At 46.6% G+C, this 19,187-nt stretch overlaps 1 protein-coding gene across 1 annotated transcript in view; it reads right to left on the bottom strand.

The window, feature by feature from the left end:
- Positions 1-19,187, bottom strand: part of TANC2 (tetratricopeptide repeat, ankyrin repeat and coiled-coil containing 2) — a 221,631-nt gene that overhangs the window by 14,386 nt on the left and 188,058 nt on the right. Inside the window, 7 exon segments of the mRNA XM_035903288.1 lie at positions 472-595; positions 1,222-1,355; positions 6,820-6,913; positions 9,032-9,217; positions 10,942-11,178; positions 11,918-12,040; positions 16,585-16,693. Of these exon segments, the coding sequence (XP_035759181.1) occupies positions 472-595; positions 1,222-1,355; positions 6,820-6,913; positions 9,032-9,217; positions 10,942-11,178; positions 11,918-12,040; positions 16,585-16,693 (1,007 nt within the window).

The following is a 19,187-nucleotide window of genomic DNA, read 5'->3' as shown; positions in this document are numbered from 1 at the left end:
CGTGGGCAGCAATACCGGCACTAACAATGGAAGTGTTAAAACGTGTCCTAAACTCTGGTCCTGTGGTTGAGTCTCGCCTGCCTGCTCCATGGCGATGTTGTTGGTTTCAATCACATCGCTTGCTGATTTTTTTGTCTAAGGGGAAAGCTCCAGGCATGGTTCAAAGGCATATTCTTAATGCTCAGAGAACCTGTGATGTTATTTTATTTTCTATCTATCTCAAATGCGCGGTTCTGAGGCTGTGAGCACCAAACACGGACAACAAGACGGACAGCTGCGATTAACGCTATGGCTATTCTAGTCTTGTTCTCCAGTAAGCTGGATACGGTGCTGAGAAGCTCTCCCACTGCCCGATCCAGCAGTGGGATTACAACCCCTACCCTGACATTACAAACTCCAGCTGTGCAGGGCACGGTGTAGTGGGACTTGCCGTGGCTGGTCTCCAATGCACTTCCAAGCACGTGCTCTAACCTTGTGCAAGCAGAAACTCCACTGTGCCCAGATGTCCCTCAGATGCAGCCATCATCAGCGGCGTCCGCCCTTGCTTGTCTGCCATGTTCACATCAGCGCCGTGCGTGAGTAAGAGATCGACAATCTGCAACACACAAAGGAAGAACTCACGTCGTACGTGGAGACCCAGCTGGGAAGAAACCAGAGCCAAAGAAGAACAGAATGTGCAAGCAGAAACTCCACTGTGCCCAGATGTCCCTCAGATGCAGCCATCATCAGCGGCGTCCGCCCTTGCTTGTCTGCCATGTTCACATCAGCGCCGTGCGTGAGTAAGAGATCGACAATCTGCAACACACAAAGGAAGAACTCACGTCGTACGTGGAGACCCAGCTGGGAAGAAACCAGAGCCAAGGAAGAACAGAGCGGTCCCCGTGTCTTGAAACCTCAGCCCCCCAAGGCATGGTTCCTTCTGGGATTTCTGCTGCAAGATTTAGGGTACAGGAGAAGCAAGGGAGGTATAAGGACAGGAAAAATGACCTTTTAAGTCAAGAGCATTGCTTTTGCTTCCCAAATGGTGATAACACAGGACTTAAGCAAAAGCTGTCTGCAGCCAGCAAGAGCTCGGGGTGTTTGAAGCATCAATATCACTTCTTCTCACTCTGATCATTCCCCAAAAGAGTTGGGGTTTGTCTTCTCCAATTTCAGCAAGATGGAAGGGATGGCCTGACCCTACATTTCAGGCCGTCCCGGCGGTGTGAGGAACCCGCTCACCTGCCAGTGGCCCTGTCTCACGGCGCTGAAGAGCGGAACGACCCCACGGCGGTTGGGTTGTGCCACTGCGGCGCCCTGCTCCAGGAGGAGCCGGCAGACCTCCAGCTTCCCACGCCCGGCCGCCGCTGTCAGAGCTGGAGGAGAGAGAAAAGCAGTGAAGGGACAGAGCCACACACTCCATGGGGTTTTTTTCCTATCTGGAGATAAGTCTTCCTACTGGGTACCAAAGTGAGGGTGCTTGAAATGCCAAACATATCTCACACCAGGCAAAATGAACACAGAAGACAGGTTGGATCAGTACAGTTCTAGCTTGTACTTGTCATTTTAGCTTACTTCAAAGGTCAACTCTTCCACGAAAAGATCTCGTAACATTATGGAAAGAGGACAATAAGCTTTTATTATTATTATTTTTTATTATTTTCTGCAAGTCACAGTGAAGCCGGATGAGAACCGCAATAAGCATAAAATAATCTACAGGCACATGTGACTGAGGTTCAAGGTGTGGCTGCAAAGAAACCTAGAGCCTTGTCACATGAAACCTTCACTGTTTCCATGAACCCTTCACCATTTCCCCCTATGCCTTCTGCAGGTTTCCCTACTGCTACCAGACTGTGTGTGTCTTAGCAGGGGCACAGCGAGAAAGCATGGGTCTTCAGGTACGTGCTGTCCTGCCAAGACCTCCTGCAACCTGTCCTTGACTCGTTCCACCACAACTACGAGAGAGCAAGTGAGGGATCAAGCTGGAGGCACCGACAGATCACTGCCAGCCACTGGATGTCAGTCAGATTTGAGGCTTTTCTCTGTCCAAACAAGCACAGAGCAGCATAATTCAGATGGAGGACTTCTATTTTTAATATCCCACTTTAGCCTGTAGATCTTTGAAACCAGGGAAACCACTGGAAAGCAAAAATGCTATGAATATGTCCACCCTTTCTCCAAGTAAAACGCTAATTCGGGGCTTTGTTTCTGGCCAGGACTGATCCTGTCAGCAAGGGCCGTTGTGCAAAACCAAAATTATCTCTCATTTCCAGGATTTCAGATGCTTGCAGTATTACAGGTGGAGAGAGGTCACACCTGACAGCTCTGCCCCTGCCAAAATGTGCTCTGTTGACTCAGAAAGTGTGGTTGGGTTAGAAAAGACACACTCCATCTGAATATAGTTCCAAGTGCAGGACCTGCCTTTGACTCGTCTTCGGTATTAATTTTAGACTTTTCGGTTCCTCCCTCCTCTCCCTAACTTTCTGTGCACTTCAGCACAGCTCCTCTGGCTTGATGCTCTGCTGCTTCTAGAAGGAGTTTGAGCAGAAGGTGGGAGTCTATTTCTAACTGACGTAGCTTGTTTTTTCTTTGAAGTACATTTCTGTGGGATGGCTGATTACGAGGTGTTGATGGGTTTCCAACTGCAACACTGTTAATGTTGGGAGATTTAATTAATTCTCTATTCTGTTCCACATTATGGTTGAGTTTTCTTCTCTTGGGGTTGAGAGACACGAAGAGTTAAAAGAAAAATCATCTCGCTGCCACAAGCAGAACATACTGCAAAATCTATAATCAGATCCATGTGGGTTTTAAACGTAAGCTACAAATATAGAAGGAGGACTGTGTGTAATGTGCACGGCAGAGGGATCGGTATGCAGGGCTTTTGGGTTCTATTTCTAAACCTGCCTGCACTTGAAACGTTGCAGGTTAATTCGAGGTATTTCACGTCAAAATGACTTATGTTTGCAACAACGAAAATACTGTAAATCACCTCATTGTTTGGTGTTCACCATGAAACGTTCTTTGGAAAAGACTTTCCTGGAACAGGATGATTTGCTCCATGGCCATACCCTTCGCCACTCTGCTTTGCAATCCACTCTGCCTGGACCGACCCATCTTTTTGCTACGCTGTTCCTCAGGGTCACAGCAACTGGTGCAGGTATGTAGCTCCCGCCTGTCCTTTGCAGCTCCAACTCAAGGGGAGCTCAAAAGCTTCCATGCTACTGAGCGGTCAGACCTTGCTGCTTCAGGAAGGTTCCCCACTGATGACCTGGATTTGCCACTTGCTGCTGAGAGAAACCCATCCAAGCTCGTCGTGTGTAACGCACAGGTATCCATGCACCTATCCTCAGAATCGGAGAAACCTTCCAAGGGGCGAAAGGAGCTCAGTCCATAGAATCACAGAATCGTCTATGTTGGAAAAGACCTTTAAGATCATCATGTCCAACTGTCCAGCTGGACCCTAGGAGACCAACTCACTAAGGAACACCCAGACTTCACCAGTGCCTGTGCTTTGAACAGAAGGTTGGACTGGAGAACCCTCTGCGGTCCCTGCAACTGCAATGAGCTGGACAGTCTGCGGCTGCTCCGAATACCTGTGCCTCACCACCACGTCTTCAGCCTTTTAACAGAAGCGGCTTTTGACATCCCCATGCTCCAGCTCCCCTGCTGATCACCTCAAGCCCACAGCACTATCCTGTGGCTAGTGTCCAACAGCCCAAGCCCACAAGCTCAATTAAATGACTTCAGGAAAAATTCTGGAAGTACCTGCTTTTAGCACTCCTTAGAGGGACCTACCACCCCTGTATCTGACATCATCCATGTGCCTTACAACAGCCATTAGTCTCCAAAAAAACCACAACACAAGGTAAGGCTGTCCCTGTGCATTGAAAGGACATTGGAAAAGCCAAGGAAAGGTGAGGAGAGGAAATGAGAGAAATGGAAATGGTTTTGTTTGAAGATTTACTGTCTGCCATAGAGCTCCTGTGGCCCAGCATGAACAAGGCGAGTCCACCAAGCCCAGCCAAGGAGCAGCGAGCAGGATCCTGGGCTGGAAAACAGGAACGGCCATTTTGCAGCTTTTCCATGTGGATGTGGTGCCAGGAGAACAGCTCACCATGCGATAACAAAGTCTTGGCATAAACGCCGTAGAACAGTTTCTGCATTTCTCAAAACATGGCTCAAACAAAACCTGAGACAAGTTTCAGGTGTGGACGTGCCCCCTCTGTCGGTGAGCAACGTCAGACAAGCCGTGGTCTCCAACACTGGGGATCTGCAACGGCACATTCTGCCTCTGCTCTTGTGCAGAGCACGTCTGGTTTTTTTAGAGAAAAAACAACTTTATCTGGAGAAGGAATCATTAAATTGCTCCTATACAGCACGTGCATCTGTTTCACAGCCTGGCAGCAAGAGGGATTCAGTTCAACGGAGTCGTTCTTTGCACCTCCAACTCTGATGGGGTTATTACAAGTGACTCAGATACTTTTGTGCTGGGTTTTGATATTAGTCTTGTCCTGGGGGGAAATATTCCATCTGGAGTTAGCTCTAGTGTGCTGTCAGCAATTCCTAAACTTATGATGTAACTTGGCACTGCCATTTGGATGATATCAGGCTGATATCACTAAGCCAGGCTCTGCACTGTGGAAGATTAGACACACGAGCAACAAGTATCAAAAAACAGACAAGACATGATTCAGATTTTTAGAGCAGATTGCTATTTTTAGGTGGAAGCCAGCACTTGTCTTCAAATTTATCTAAACTCACTATTTACTTTTGGGGAAATAATAATAACGAAACAATGTGAAAGGGAGTCTCGAGATGCACATAAACTCGTCCTGCCTGTGACAGGAGAAAAAACTGCTGAATTTGGGGGCTGGCTTGGTTTTGCTGATTTTCCCATCCTACCTGCCACCAATTTTAATGGGATAAATGGGTATTATTTTGAGATGGCTCCCCAACTTGTGCGCCATTTGTGAATCACAAATGCACATTCCCAACTATCCCAGTTACTCAGAAACCCCTCTCAGAAACTCCCGCACGTCCGTGTGAGTCCAGCTTTTGCAATTGCTGGGGGGAGAGGTATGGGAAGGGGGACAACAGAAATGGAACAGGCTTTTGCTGAAGAGTCCTTGAGGCAATGGGCAGGCTGGGAATGGCAGAGCTGCCCGGGACACGAGGGAAGAGAAGAGCTGGGTGTTGTCAGGGAGAGGAGCGTGGTGCTCAGCCTTCGGACCGGAGAGCATGGCTGAGCAGGAGAGGGCAGGACGACCTGCAAAGGCAGAGCTCTCAGGACAGGCAGGGCTAGATGTTGGTTCAGCAAACGCCTACGGCTTTATACCAGACTTTGCCAGATTCATCCAGACCCCAGGACTACCTGAACTAAAGGAGCTTATCCTTTAGATAGAGTGCCCGATGCTGCCCGTGAGGTTATTTTGCAAGGAGATGTCTTAGCGGCTTTTGATTGAACTCTGAAGGCATTTGGATCACCATCCTATTTACAAGATCGCTCTCAGGACCACCAGAGAACATGTTGGATGAGCTGTCTCTGGCCCGGTCACCGTTTCAAACCATGAGCTCATCAGTAGCAAAGCCGTCGTCCTATTACCAACGCTCAGTCATTTCATTTGGCTCATTCCACATCCCATTTCTTTCTTCTCCCATGACACCCTAGGGGCACTTTTAAATTGCTTATTTGTATATGTTGTTCTTATTTCCGCTAATAATGGCACAATGCCCTTGCTACCCAGTTACGTCCCTGTGGGTGCAGGAGCTGGCTCCTTCCCTAACGTCCCACGAGTGGCCCCGAGCAGCCCGGCCACCCGCCAGGCTCCTTGCTGGGACAACTCACCCCTCTGCCTTTGTCCTTTAAACCTCAGGGCAATACTTTCTGACAGACTCCATTCATTACAAGGCTCTAGTAAGGCTACGTTTTCAAAGGTACGGTGTACAAAGCAGCTCAAAATATAACCCTGCTTCCCTCCACCCAGCCCCTTCTAACCAGAAACAACCTGGCCAAAGACCGAGCTACACGCCAGCCTCTGTCCGTACCCTGGGATCGTGTCATTTTTAAACAAAGCTGACAGAATCAAAACCAGTGCTCCGTTACCCAGACAGGAACATCACCCTGGTGTATTAACTTGACAGGAACATTACCAGCGATGCCAGTAGATCAGTGAGTCGGAGTGAAAAGCTAACAACTCCAAGTTGGGGTATCTCAAGAAACGGAGATGATCGTGTGATTCACGTGGGTGAAGTGGAAAGGGTGAATGAGTGCTTTTGGTTTGGTAGAAGTTAGGGAAGTAGGGCTTCTCTATTATACCCATCAATATAAAAATACAGCATTGCACAAAAGGATGTGTATTTAATTACCAGGTGTTAAATAATGAGAAGTTTTCAGAAAATCAACGGATAATTTAACAGTCATGGCGCTGCACGTAACGGGGAAGGGGAGAGAGAAACAGGGAGGTGCTTTCGATAAATATGCCAAATATCAAGAGAGAAAGAGCAGAATTTTGTGTCCACCTCGCTTAACACGAGATGTTTCAGCGGAATTAATGGCCTGGGTGTCAGAGATGCTGCATGCCTGCACGCTCCTGCAAAGTACCAGGACCTGCAGAAGCTCAGGATTTTCAGAAGCCAAACTTCTCTGTTTGACTTAAGCTGAATGCAAGGTCCCAAGCTCTGCCCTGGCCCCTGTAAATCACCTGAAACCAAATCGGAGGAACGGATCCTTCTCCATTCATCAAAAAAACGCCAGGGACCAGGGAGGCATTGGATGACCAAGAGCCCGTAAATACACACAAACATGCAAGAAGAAGCTACAGCATCTACAGAAATCACCTGTCTCTCCCCAAAGGCTGTCAAAGCTGTTGATTTGTGCTCGCTCCACCTCCTCTTCGTCTTTTTCTGGAAGATCGAGCAGGTAGGAGACAATCTGAAACAAAATGACATGTCAGCTTGCGAGCTTGGATGCGGTATATATAAACTGCTGACATCTTAACACGAGCCGCTCTGCATACACAGAGGAAGAGGATCAGTCTCTGCCTGGCACCCTGAGCTCAAGTAAAGATTCGTCCAGAGATCACTGAACCTGCTGCCCTGTACAGACAAAAAAAAGCCACCTGAGTGTCCTGACAGTACCGCATGTGACGAGCCTTCGCAGTGTCAGCTCCTTTTGCCGTAACCAGCGAGGGGACACCGCGGTGTCCATCTCTATCAGCTCTCACCCGGGGGCTGCGACGAGTATGATCTTCTCCTTTTACCGCTGGGGAAACTGAGTCACGGACAAGTGATGCAATGGTGCAGTTGTAATCGTTAGCCTCTTTGTTAGCTTAAGCTCCAGCCAAGATGAAGCTACGTCCAGAAACTATTAGCTCCATTCTAGCAAATACCGTTTTTAAGCAGACTGTTAGAAAGACTTCCACTGTGTTTTTCTTCCAGCTGTGGATGCTTGAAACCCCAAAGAAGCAAATTAACTCCTTTAAAGGGTAAATTAAAGGATTTAATTGACTGAAAACTGGCAGAAAAAATTCAGTGTTTGGATCATATGACGCAAGAAAGCAGGAGGCTGAGAAGAAAATGGAGATTTTACTTCAGTGACTGAAGGTCAAAAACATTTTTCTCGTTCTAGAAGAACCAATTACCTGCTGGGGTCTGGGCTACCACGAGCCTTGTCTGAGTACCCGGGAGGAAGCTGTGCCTGCTCCGCTGCCCGCGCTGCCCATGGGCACGGACTGAGAGGCACCAGTGCAGCGGAGCAGGGATTTTGGTGACCAGTGCTGTATTCCCATGTCCTGCCAGTGATGCTCTGGTGCTAAATGGGACATTGGGAATGACAGCAGCACGGGGGGAGCAGGAGACCCAGGGGAGGGCCTATGTGAAAAGATGCTGTTGAAGTGATGCCCGTTGTTCCTTCTGCAGTAGATGCCTTGTGTGTGTGATGCTGCCTCGATGGGAGAGCGTCAGCTTGGTGAACAAACCCCCTGCGCGCTGGACTGACCCCCCAGCCGGGTGCTGCACCGCTCAGAGGACCTCGTGTGGCCCAAGTAAAGGGTAAAGCTACATCTGGCATGGTTAGGCTAGGGTATAGTCACAGCAAGGACGCCAGAGTGGCTCCACCCATGATTAAGATCACTGTATAAACATGCTAAATATCTGTTTTATTACCAAAGTCAGAGGAAAACAGCAAAGTAATCATCAGCTTGCAGCTCCCACAGCTGCAAGCACCTCAAAACAGGGACTTGGGAGTATTTTCTATAAGCAGCCACGTAGCTTTTATGGGACAGCAGAAATATTAACCAATTCCAAAACTGCTTTCTATACATTATAAAGGTGACCAGTATTATCCAGAGGGAAATTTCCATTTAAGAAGTTGTGTGCCATGTTACAAATTATGTCCCTGGCACGCAGATCTTTAGGGTTTTGAAGTCACATCTGCTTCTAATCGGTTCAACTCACAGTCACTTAGCTAATAAGAATTTCCCAGCTTTCTTTAATTAGCTCCTCTGATCTGAGCGCGTTACCTGCCTTTTCATGGATTATGCTTAACAAAAGCAAAATCAAAACTCCAGTAAATGAGAGGAGCTCAATTTAGCAAAGAAATCAACCAATGCAAAAGCCCTCAAAGATTGCTTCTCGGTAGGAAAACATACATCGTTTTCCACATCACCAATCTTTATCAGTATGAGACGAGCAAGGTCTTCAGCTCTTCTCTCCCCCCAACATAGAGTCCGAACCCACGTGGTCTCACACTCCCCTAACAGGAGTGGAGGAGCGGGTAAGGAACACACTGTTTATCCACCCTTGCTTAAAGATTTATTCCAGCAACTTAAAAGACTCGTTACGTTTCCTCTCTTGGACGCCTGCCCAGACCACAGGGTTTGCCAAGGGATCTGTGAACCCCGCAGCCTGGGGTGGGAAGGGGAGGAAGAGTAGGACAGAGGTACCGACTCCACCTCCAAGACGCTCTCTTTGGTCAATCTTTTGGTTAGGAAACATAGGAAACCCTTGACTTCCCACCCCACCGAGGCAATGATGTGCTGGTAGGTCTTACCTCGGTGTAGCCCATGCTGGCCGCAGCGATTAGGGCCTGCTGGATGGCGTGGCTCTTCTTAAACACTCCCTGCTGTTGCCCAGCCATGGTCCAGTCGCATTGGATCAAGAACTTCACTACCTCCAAGTGTCCTCTGAGAGCAGCGTGAACCAGGGCGCACTGACCGTTTTTGTCCAAATGATCCACCTTGAGAAGAGATGATAAAATACAATTAAGCAAAATCACGAGCAAAACGTCTTTGTGCCTTCAGAGTTTCCAGCCCTGGTTTCAAAATAATGCCACATGTGCAAAATGTGCATTTTTCTGGTAAACTATCCCTTCCACGACCAGAAAACAGCCATTCCCAAAGCAACTCTGTCCCAGGCATAGGCATCCTCTTGGCCACAAGTGTTTGCTTTGGTTACGTTACCATTATTTTTAGCTTGCTTCAGTTTTCTTCAGACTCAAAGGCTGCAAAAGCATTTTCTCCCCTTGTGTCCTTAACTCCAGCAACTGTGCTTCCTTGTGGATTGAAATCATACACGCTGATATCATCTCCTTTATCCAAATACACAAAAGGGAAACCAGCTTTTCCAGATACCATTTCTTTCCAGAAAGACAGAAGTGCCTCAGCCTGCAGTCGAACACACGATGCGAACCCAACGCAGGCAGAAGTCAACAGGAAACAGAGCTCCCGCTTGGCAGCCTTGTAGGAACTTATTTGGTTGGCTTTTCAGGACAAGGGCATGGTTTTCACTTGATGCCTGAACACATCAACTGGAATTTCTATCCCAACACCAGTAACTTGGAGAAAACAGGCCAGGCAGATCAGCTACCGTCCTCCTGCTGGTTAACCCTTCAGTGCTCCGCAACATATTATTTCTCATTTCTTGTATTACAAATAGGAGAAATAATTATTATATCCATATATTCCAATAATAGTGGTTATATTAATATAATGTGTATGAAAAGATTAACATACTACTAATATTAATACACTATAATATGAGAAATATTTCTCATTTCTCAACTTTCCATGCCAGAATCAAACCTCTCAGCCTTCAAACAAAACCCAGCTGGTTTGGGGGTATTTCCTCAAGGAAAGCTATGAGTGGCAGGACTTTTGCGTTGCATTTTATAGCCCAAATATTCCTGTTCTCGAAGAGGGAATGCTATTTCTTACCAACGAGGGGCAGGGAATCACCCAGCTCTCTCAAAATATCCCACCAAAAGCAGAATTCTGGTTTTCCTTCACACTGTCCTTGCATTACTACAGACAACATGGCACGATCGAAATGGGTCCCTCAGTCATCCCGACTTTCATACCAAAATGATACAACCCCCTATTTTGCTTTTTGAACTGAAGCTAAACATATAGAGAAACCACAAATTGTTTCCAGGAGGCTCCACTTCAAAAATCAGCACCATTTTTTTCTTCAACAAAATATTTAAACTCAACTCATTACATACAATTAGAACTCCAAACACTCACCGCAAAACTAAACAAAGGGTATTTTTCTAGGACAAGTCTGATAGAAGCTTTTGGAAAATGTGTCTCAAGGAGATATTTAAAGAACGCTCCATGCTGCAAAAGCAACGTTGCCATTTTAACCTTGAGAGGTTCAAGGACTTCTCCAGAACGTCCTTGGGCAGGCCATCAGTGCAGCGAGACTGGGCAGCTCCTACCTCAGGCCTGAATTCCCGAATACTGATTACAGACCATCAGGAGTTACTTAGCTTTGGTGTCAACACGAGATTTTCAAAGCTGCTACGTTTGAGCTGAAAAGCCAACCCTCCGCAGCAGCACCCTGGTTTCATCTGCCAGGGATATGCTTTAGCAGGGGTTACGTATCCTGCCTGCAGCTTGTGCCCAGTCTTGCGTAAACGTGGAATAGTTTAAATCAGCTTTTAGAGGAACGTGGTCACCTTACCTTGGCCCGTTTCTTGCACAGCAGCACAACAATACTTAGAAATCCAGCAGCAGCCGCGTAGCCAAGGGGGGTCAGGCCACTTTCAGAAGCGGCATCTACGTTGGCCCCAAACTCCAAGAGCAAAGCCACCATCTCCGTGTAACCCAGGTGAGATTGGACACACAAAATGGGGGCGTTGTTCAGAACTTCAGTCCGGTAATTCACGTTTGCACCTCCTAAAATCAGCAACCGACTGACCTGCACAGGGAAAGAAGAGCTCCCGTTAGCTGAGTCTTATGGAAAAACATCAGATTATTTTCAGGGCAATAGAAGAATTTAAATCAGGGCCCTCCACATGCTTCCAAGCCAATAGCGAAGGACATAAAATGCCCAGGAAAAACACTTGCCAAATATATGGTCCCATTTTAGGCATTTTCACCCATATGGGAAGGAGATGGGGCAAACATCCTTCCAGATGAAGGACAATTTGAAATCTGTATCACAGTCTGAAATCCTTCTTGCTGTAGAGGTGAAGTCACTTAAGCTAACACCTTCATCCTTATGGATGCAAATGGGCACCTGGTGCCTGAACGAGCATGGGCCGCTCTGTTTGGCGTTGCCTCCGAGTTGGTCCCTGCCTAAGCCAGGGGCTGTCAGATCTCAGCAGCGGTTGTGGCATCTCACATTTTTGGGGAGGAAAACTGCAAGCGAATCATTTTGCACAGGTGCAAATTCATTATTGACTCGCTGCAATTAAAAGGAGATCCCTGGTCAAAGTAGCAGCGTTGAGGGATCGTCCCAGATGGTAACAACATCCCAGTTGAACTGGTCGCCTCTCCCCAGCTGGAGTCGGACGCCCAGCAAGCTCAGCACTGCCTGGGCAGGACTGCTGCCACGGGTAGGCAGCTACAGCAAACACCCTGCGTGGTTACTGCGCATTGCTGGGAGCTTCTCACGTGAGCTCGGAACCACCCCAGCTCTCCTCCTCCTCCAGTACCTTTATGTTGGGGGTGTAGAGATTTCTCAGAGATGCCAAAGCCATCGAAAGACCTTCGGTGCTGTAAGAGATCCAAAGCCCTTGCAGGATGGAGGAAGACACCCCAACTTTTTTACTCAGCCCCTAAAAAAGAGAAGATGACTTAGACGCAAGCTTACAAATACGCTCAATTACCCTGGGCAGATCCTCCTGGGTCTTTGGACTTCAAAGAGTTTCAAGACACTAACAGCTGTACACAAGATAATGTGACAATTCGCCACATCCGACCTTTGCAGTGAATTAATAAGCTTGTAGGAAATAACTTGCAAAGGTACTGCTAGCTATCTCCAAGGTCTAGGAAAGGGAGGATTAAACTGTGAGCAACCTGAATCCGTTCAACGCCCTCAGCAAATGTCATGCTAAGGAGCACAGCACACTGCTTCTTCTTCTTTTTTAATGAAGTACGCGGTCTTTTGGCAGAACTGATTCACAGAGTTTCCTTATTATTCACGCTGTTGAACTAGACGGCAATATCTGCTCGCAGTAAGGTAAATTAAGGAAGTCTCAACCACGGCCTAGAACAGTATTCCCATATCTCACAGCAGACTGACTCCAACCTTTCCGGCTGGCATCCGTGATCAGGCTATACATAATATATAGAAGGTCTGACACCTTTCTCCAGCAGCACTAATTGGCAGAGCACGGAACTGTTCAGCAAGTTTCCCTCCCTCCTAACGAAGGAGCAGAAATTGCTCTGCAGCCCACAGCTGGGAGCAAACAGCTGGATCAAAGCCGGGAGGAATGGGTTTGCAACTCCAGCAACGAGCCTCGCCGTGTGTCGTGCTCCGTCGTGTGATGCGGGCACGCCTCATATGTTGCTGTTCGGCTATTGATTTACCATTCAAGCCTGCTGTTTCCATGGAAACCGTGCAGACATCTTTAATTCTGTTTTGATATGCAAACCCCGATTCCTACTTCCTTGCACGCCGCGTGGTCATTTCTATCTGGGCAAAGCAGCAGGATGACATTTCAGTTTGGAAGGCTTTTGTATGAGAGACCGACATGGACGGTGAAGGGTGGCGGGAAGAAAACCAGCAGCCAAAGGTGGGATTTGTTTCCTCTGAAGGAAGATGAGCAGGAATCATCATCCCAGCCCGCTGCTGGACTCCGTTGCAGACCCCTACTACCTATGTGTGAAAGCTCTTCTGAAGCATCGCACCAGCCATCAACAGCTTTGTCACTTGAAACGGTTTCACCGTAAAAAGAAGCAATAGATTAGACAAGCTCTTATAAATAACAACTCCATGCGCCTGTTTCCTTCAAAATTCAGGGAGCTAAATGGAGAAAAATGTCTGTTTGTGTTAAGAGGCAGAAAAAGAGCTCAGGAATTTTGGCCACCATTAAACACTGCTTTCGAAATGACACAACGCAGGACATTTGAGGTTAATATTAAATTTCAGTGAACTCGGTACAGTGTAATTGGGTAAATGGAAAACTATTTTATAATAAACCGTTAAAATAATTTAAAAATAGTTCTAGTACTATCAAACCCATAAATAAGCATAGCCATCTGAAGATAATCACATACGCTATAAAAATCTTAATGGCTGTACTAGAACACATATACTTAGATATTAGCACAAAACATAAAAGATGACATTTAACCTTTAAAGAATAAATACATTCAGCACCATTATCCTTCAGTTGCTGAAACAAACCCACGCTATTTCTCATTTTACAGCTCCTATAGAATCATAGAATGGTTTGGGTGGGAAGGGACCTCTAGAGGTCACCCAGCCCAACCCCCCTGCAGGAAGCAAGGACACCGCTAACCAGATCAGGCTGCTCACAGCCCCCTCCAACCTGGCCTGGAATGGTTCCAGGGATGGGGCCTCCACCCCCTCTCTGGGCAACCCCTGCCGGGTTTCACCACCTTCCTTTTCTAGTCCCTTTTATGCCCAGAACCTGGGCAACCCCTGCCAGGGTTTCACCACCTTCCTTTTCTAGTCCCTTTTCTGCCCAGAAGTCTAAAGCAGGTTGAATCCTTCAGCAAAAGCAAATCCCAGCCTGACGCGACATCGAACCGAAATACCATGCATGGTTCCCACTTCACTGGCACCATCTGACACCAGACCCATGACCATTGGAATAACTCTGCCAACCCTCCTCAGTCCCAGATTTCAACCAGGCTTGCTTTTTTTCTGCACTCTTATACGCTGCTGTCAGCACCCTTCATTTCCAACTTATTGCTTCCTCTGCTATTTGGCCACCGGCACCTTCAACACAAGATCGTTGTAAGGCTGTTTTGCAAGGAATATCGGACACCTTTGCATACCTGTAGCTGTCAAAGTTGAGTGTTTCTGCCTGTAATCATCATCACATTCTCAATCTGGGGACGAGGGACGCCCATTTCTGGATTACTGACATTTTAGCTAACTAATTTAAGACGGAATTAAAGACTTCTCTTTCGTTGATTTGCAAAACATACGTCAGCCTGAAGTTTGGGTCTTCTTGTATCATTACCGCACATTTCTCTTCTTGCCCTTTCATTCCATGCCAGGCTTTCCAAGCTGGGTTTCCATATGCTCCCGTTAAGACTGGTAATTGCTTTAAAAGACTAAAATGTATGTACTTTTTTTTTTACCCCCAAAACTGTTTGAGGATGTTTGTGTTTAAAAAAGAAAACCAGCGGATCTCAGCCACCAAGCAAAGCAGGGAGCATGAAAGCTTCCTTACACCTCTCATCACCTTGTGTCCGTGCATTGCTGGGTTTTTACACCTGGGAATTCCAAGTCTCCCATCGTTACCTTGCACAAGGTACCAGTGGATTCCAACCGATAGGGATTGGGGAAGGACAAATGTGTTTTGTGCACAGTTTAATCAAATTTGTCTCTATACCCAGCTCTCAGTACTCCCTGGCTGGACAAAACGCTTCAGTCGTGTTCTAATCCTCTCCTGGCTTCATGATGGGTAAATCAAATGGAATTACAATGGCATCAGGCCTCCATAAATACCTCCAAAATTAGGATCTTTGTTTCTGTGGAAAGCCGCTGCTATAATGTGATACTTCAGGAAAACCCCAGTGAATTGATGACCTGACACGCTCCCTACTTGGCAGAAAACCCATGCCATACTGGTAATGGCTTCAGCAAAAGGCCAGACAGAATGAAAAGCTTGAACGGGAAAAAAAAAAAAATGCTCGTTTAGAAACAAAACCAGTAACATCAGGAAAAGGAGTCTGTGTGCGTAATCTCGGAAATGTTATCTTAAAAGTATGCTCGAAATCTTAAACATGGTCTGCAATATCCCAGCTCAATGCCTCCTTCAAAACCTAACGCAGCTTTGTTTCACTCGGTAAACACTCACAAGTCCTCAGTAAACAGTTGTTAAAAAAAGGAATAAAAATAAACCTATTCAAGGCAAAGCAAAAGCCTAAGTTTCACAGTGTTTCTAATCCAGCTAATCCAAACCCCTTCAAAACTTTACAGCACAGAAATAACATGGTTACGCCTATCTGTCACCGAGGCACGCTATTCTTACCACAGTGTTGCAAACCCAAGGATTTTGCCGACTGATTAGAACCAGAAGGCTGTACTGACATTTTTCATGTGCTAATTGGCATTCTCTACTATTGTAAATATTGCTCAATTAAATCTGGAATCAACAGGCAACTTGTCCACTTAATGAAAATTGTCATTTGTTTCGAGCCTGAAACCCTGTTATTTGTTTCTACCATGGAAGTGTGAAACGGAGAAGACTTGGAATCAGATTTAGATGTAAATGGCAGCTGAAAAGGAAACTCACTGCTGCATTTGGCCTTGGGAACGTAACTCAAAATTTGAAAATTACACACTGATCGGGTTAACGCGCCGATCTGGGGTTCTTCCCCTTGGCTCCAGCCATCGCTTTCCCAAACGAGGGGACTTTGCTCCTGCACCTGATAGTGAATGCAGCACAGAAATAAATCCAACAGGACTGACACAAGACACAAACTTACCTGTTTGCTCTAGAAACGCGGGGGAGCTAATGTTCTTCAGTCTATAAAATCATATACAGACCAGATAGAAATACAGCCTCTTTTTTCCCACTGTTAAGCACCCACAGATCTGAATACTTTTAATAAATTCTGTATTTCCTGTGACCTTACAAATCCATCCTCTCATTTCCAGCTTCTGGTGTATGGGCCAACAGGCAGAAGAATGATACTTCATTTATGGATCACACTGATGCTCGCATCCAAGTTTGCCTTTCAATTACCCCATTCTTAAATGTCTGTGTGAAGTGTAAAATGGACCCACCATCAGATTTTAAGGACCATCCCATCTTCCCTTTACAACCTGAACTTTGGGTTGGATTCTTCAAAACTTTTTAAATGATTTGGTTTTTTCTAGATGTTGTTACAAGGAATTCATCTTACACGGGGAAAAAACCTCTTATGGTAGAAAAGTAATTTTAGGTAAGGAGGCTACCTGCTGAATTTACAGTCTGAAGGGCGGTTTAATTTCAAAGATTTCTTATATACCATTGCCAATTTTCTAAAGCTCACTTCTACGTCTTTCAGCAGCCTGAAGCACTCACACTTCTTCCAGCAACCCTAAAACAGGAAGAGACTGAACGCTGCCAGTGCTCGCAGATTATACGCAGCAGGGATGAGGTTGGCGTTAAGTCTTCATTTTCATTTTCATTACCTTAAAAATATGTGCTTTGAGAATGTGATGTCCCAGTTCAATAGTCTGCTGTCGATTTAGTTTTCCTTCTTGACGGGAAAACCAGAAGGCAAGTAATGTGTGGCCACTCCTGAAATGAGAAGCAAGAGTATGTTAGTACCTGCCGGTTACATCGACAAAAGAATTTTGACAATAATTTTTGCTCCTGCTAAGCCTTCAACCTCGTCCAGCTTTGGGAGACAGAGCTGGACTAATCCTCGCTTGTAAACCAACAATGAATTGCATCCTTTATTATTGGTGATTAATGGTAGCTCGAACCCCCCCAAACACTGGAGGACAGCAAAAATAAAGCAATGTGTTTTCTATGAGCATATGTGAATTTGGGAACAAGAGAGGTACAATTTCATGAAAGCCCACTTTTACAGTCATATTGCAGGAGAGCTGTACTTTGAAAGCTTGCCACCAATCCTGAAGCCATTAGAAAACAACATATTTAAATTATCCACACTTCCAAAAAAGGTCCTTTAAATGACAACTACGTTCTCTACCCCGTGACACATCCTGCAGAGTGAAGCAACTTTCGTTCCATGTAAAACTCCTTCTAGACACATTCTCCAGCTTTTCCAGTAATAAAGACACTTCTGGCAGCAACCTACCAGGTTGACAACCAAAGCAAATTAACTAAGCTACACGCAGAGCCCTGTTTAAAGCAGAACGTAAAAGAAGAGCCACTAACTTCCATGGCAAATGGTGATCTTTACCGACATTTTTAAACAAACATACAAACTCCCAGCTTGTGACGCCCAAAAGTTCAGCGTGGCTGGGTCGTCTCAAACGTGCAAGAAGCCGATTCTCCGTACATGCAGAAAACACGCAGCGCAAAAATGTGAAGTATTGCAAACTATTTCTGGGTGAGACTGGCCAATATCTGCCTCCCGCGGGCCCGCGTGGACACAACAGCAGGCAATGCAGCAAGCAGAGGAGGAGGGCACCGAGGCTCCACGCGTGGACCTCAGTGCTCTGCGGAGTTGCAGTTTTCTTGGTTTTGCCAACAAATTCGTATCCTTTATTAAGCCCCTGGGTACTCCCCAGGGAGTCCTTTTTAACCCACTTCATTTCTGGAACTAAATCAAAATGTGACTACACGTGAAAGCAATCAAACCCCTTCCAGCCAAAGAAAATAAAATACGCTATCAACCATGGCTTTAAAAGGGCTTTTAAGGACAGGGAATGTTATTAGTTCATCACGATTTGGTAAAGCAGAAAAGTGCTTTGCATGGCCAAATGGCAAGTAAGTATTAGAGAAGACAAGAAGTTTCCACAACAGTGGGGATTTACCAGTGCCACCTCCATCCAGGGAGAGCGACTACCCTGTCTCAAGATAAACTCAGAATAAAAGTGAAAGACTTGGAATGCCACGGCCAGGTGTTTGGCAAGGTCTCCCCCCAGCCCTGCCAACGAGCCTCCTTTCGGACCGATAATACACGGATTCATTTTCACGGAGCCCGATGATGCTCTGCCAGACCTCGTGGTACTGGTAGGATGTGGACATGCACCCACTGGAGGAATCACAGAGTGGTTTGGGTTGGAAGGGACCCCTAGAGGTCACCCAGCCCAACCCCCCTGCAGGAGCAGGGACACCGCTAACCAGATCAGGCTGCTCACAGCCCCCTCCAACCTGGCCTGGAATGGTCCCAGGGATGGGGCCTCCACCCCCTCTCTGGGCAACCCCTGCCAGGATTTCACCACCTTCACTGTAAAGAATTTCTTCCTTAGATCCAGTCTAAACCTACCCTGGTTTAGTTTAAAACCATCACCCCTTGTCCTGTCACAGCTGGCCCTGCTAAAAAGGAGGAGGAGCGGGAGGGAAAACAAAACGTCTTTTTCTTACAAGGCAGGACCTGATCCCCAGGTCTCGACAGGTGGAAGAGCATCGCATCCCATTTACACGTAACAAAATAAACTCTTTCACTGGTGAGGAATTCTTTTGTGCCTCTTTCCAAAATGCAACGAAGTTTACAGAGGCACCATCAACTCAAATAATAAACTGTTGCCTGAAATGTTTTTATTGACTGATGGTGCCCTTCCTCCTTAGGGTGACTTGAGCTGAAAAAGAAACTGGAGAAAGACTCTTTTTTTTTTTTTTTTTTGCATGCTTTGCCTGTCACGCTCCTCCTCCACACCCTGGCCTGGCTCATGGCAAGATGCCCGTGTCGGGACCCTGCCGCTCCACGCTCCCCATCACTGGAGAAGGAGAAGCTCTTCCAGATGGTGACTCAGCCCATCAAGACGTAGCTTAGATGCCTCAGCGGAATGCTTAAACTAGGCAGGATGCCTTGTGCACAGGGCAGTGCCACCGATTTCCATGTGCCTGTGCTGTGAGAATTCTCCATATAGCACAAACAGAAGGGACAAAACATAAAAAGCTGGGAAAACAGAAGGGCCTTGGCAGTGGTGGTAGCACCTTAAGTTATCTACAGCTTGTTGCCTTTCCTTCCTTTTGCTCTTCCCCTCTTTGTTCCCCATCTTTGGAGTGGGAGGAGAACAGCAGGTCACATCCTTTTAAAGGAGACAGACAAATACATTTGCTCATTACGCTGATTAACCTCCAGGCATGCCCGTGG

The sequence above is a fragment of the Egretta garzetta genome, unplaced genomic scaffold (genome assembly GCF_000687185.1).
Source record: "Egretta garzetta isolate BGI_Z169 unplaced genomic scaffold, ASM68718v1 scaffold100, whole genome shotgun sequence".
NCBI classification, from domain to species: Eukaryota; Metazoa; Chordata; class Aves; order Pelecaniformes; family Ardeidae; genus Egretta; species Egretta garzetta.
Note: the sequence above shows the minus strand (reverse complement) of the source record. Positions and strands in the feature narration are given on the sequence as shown.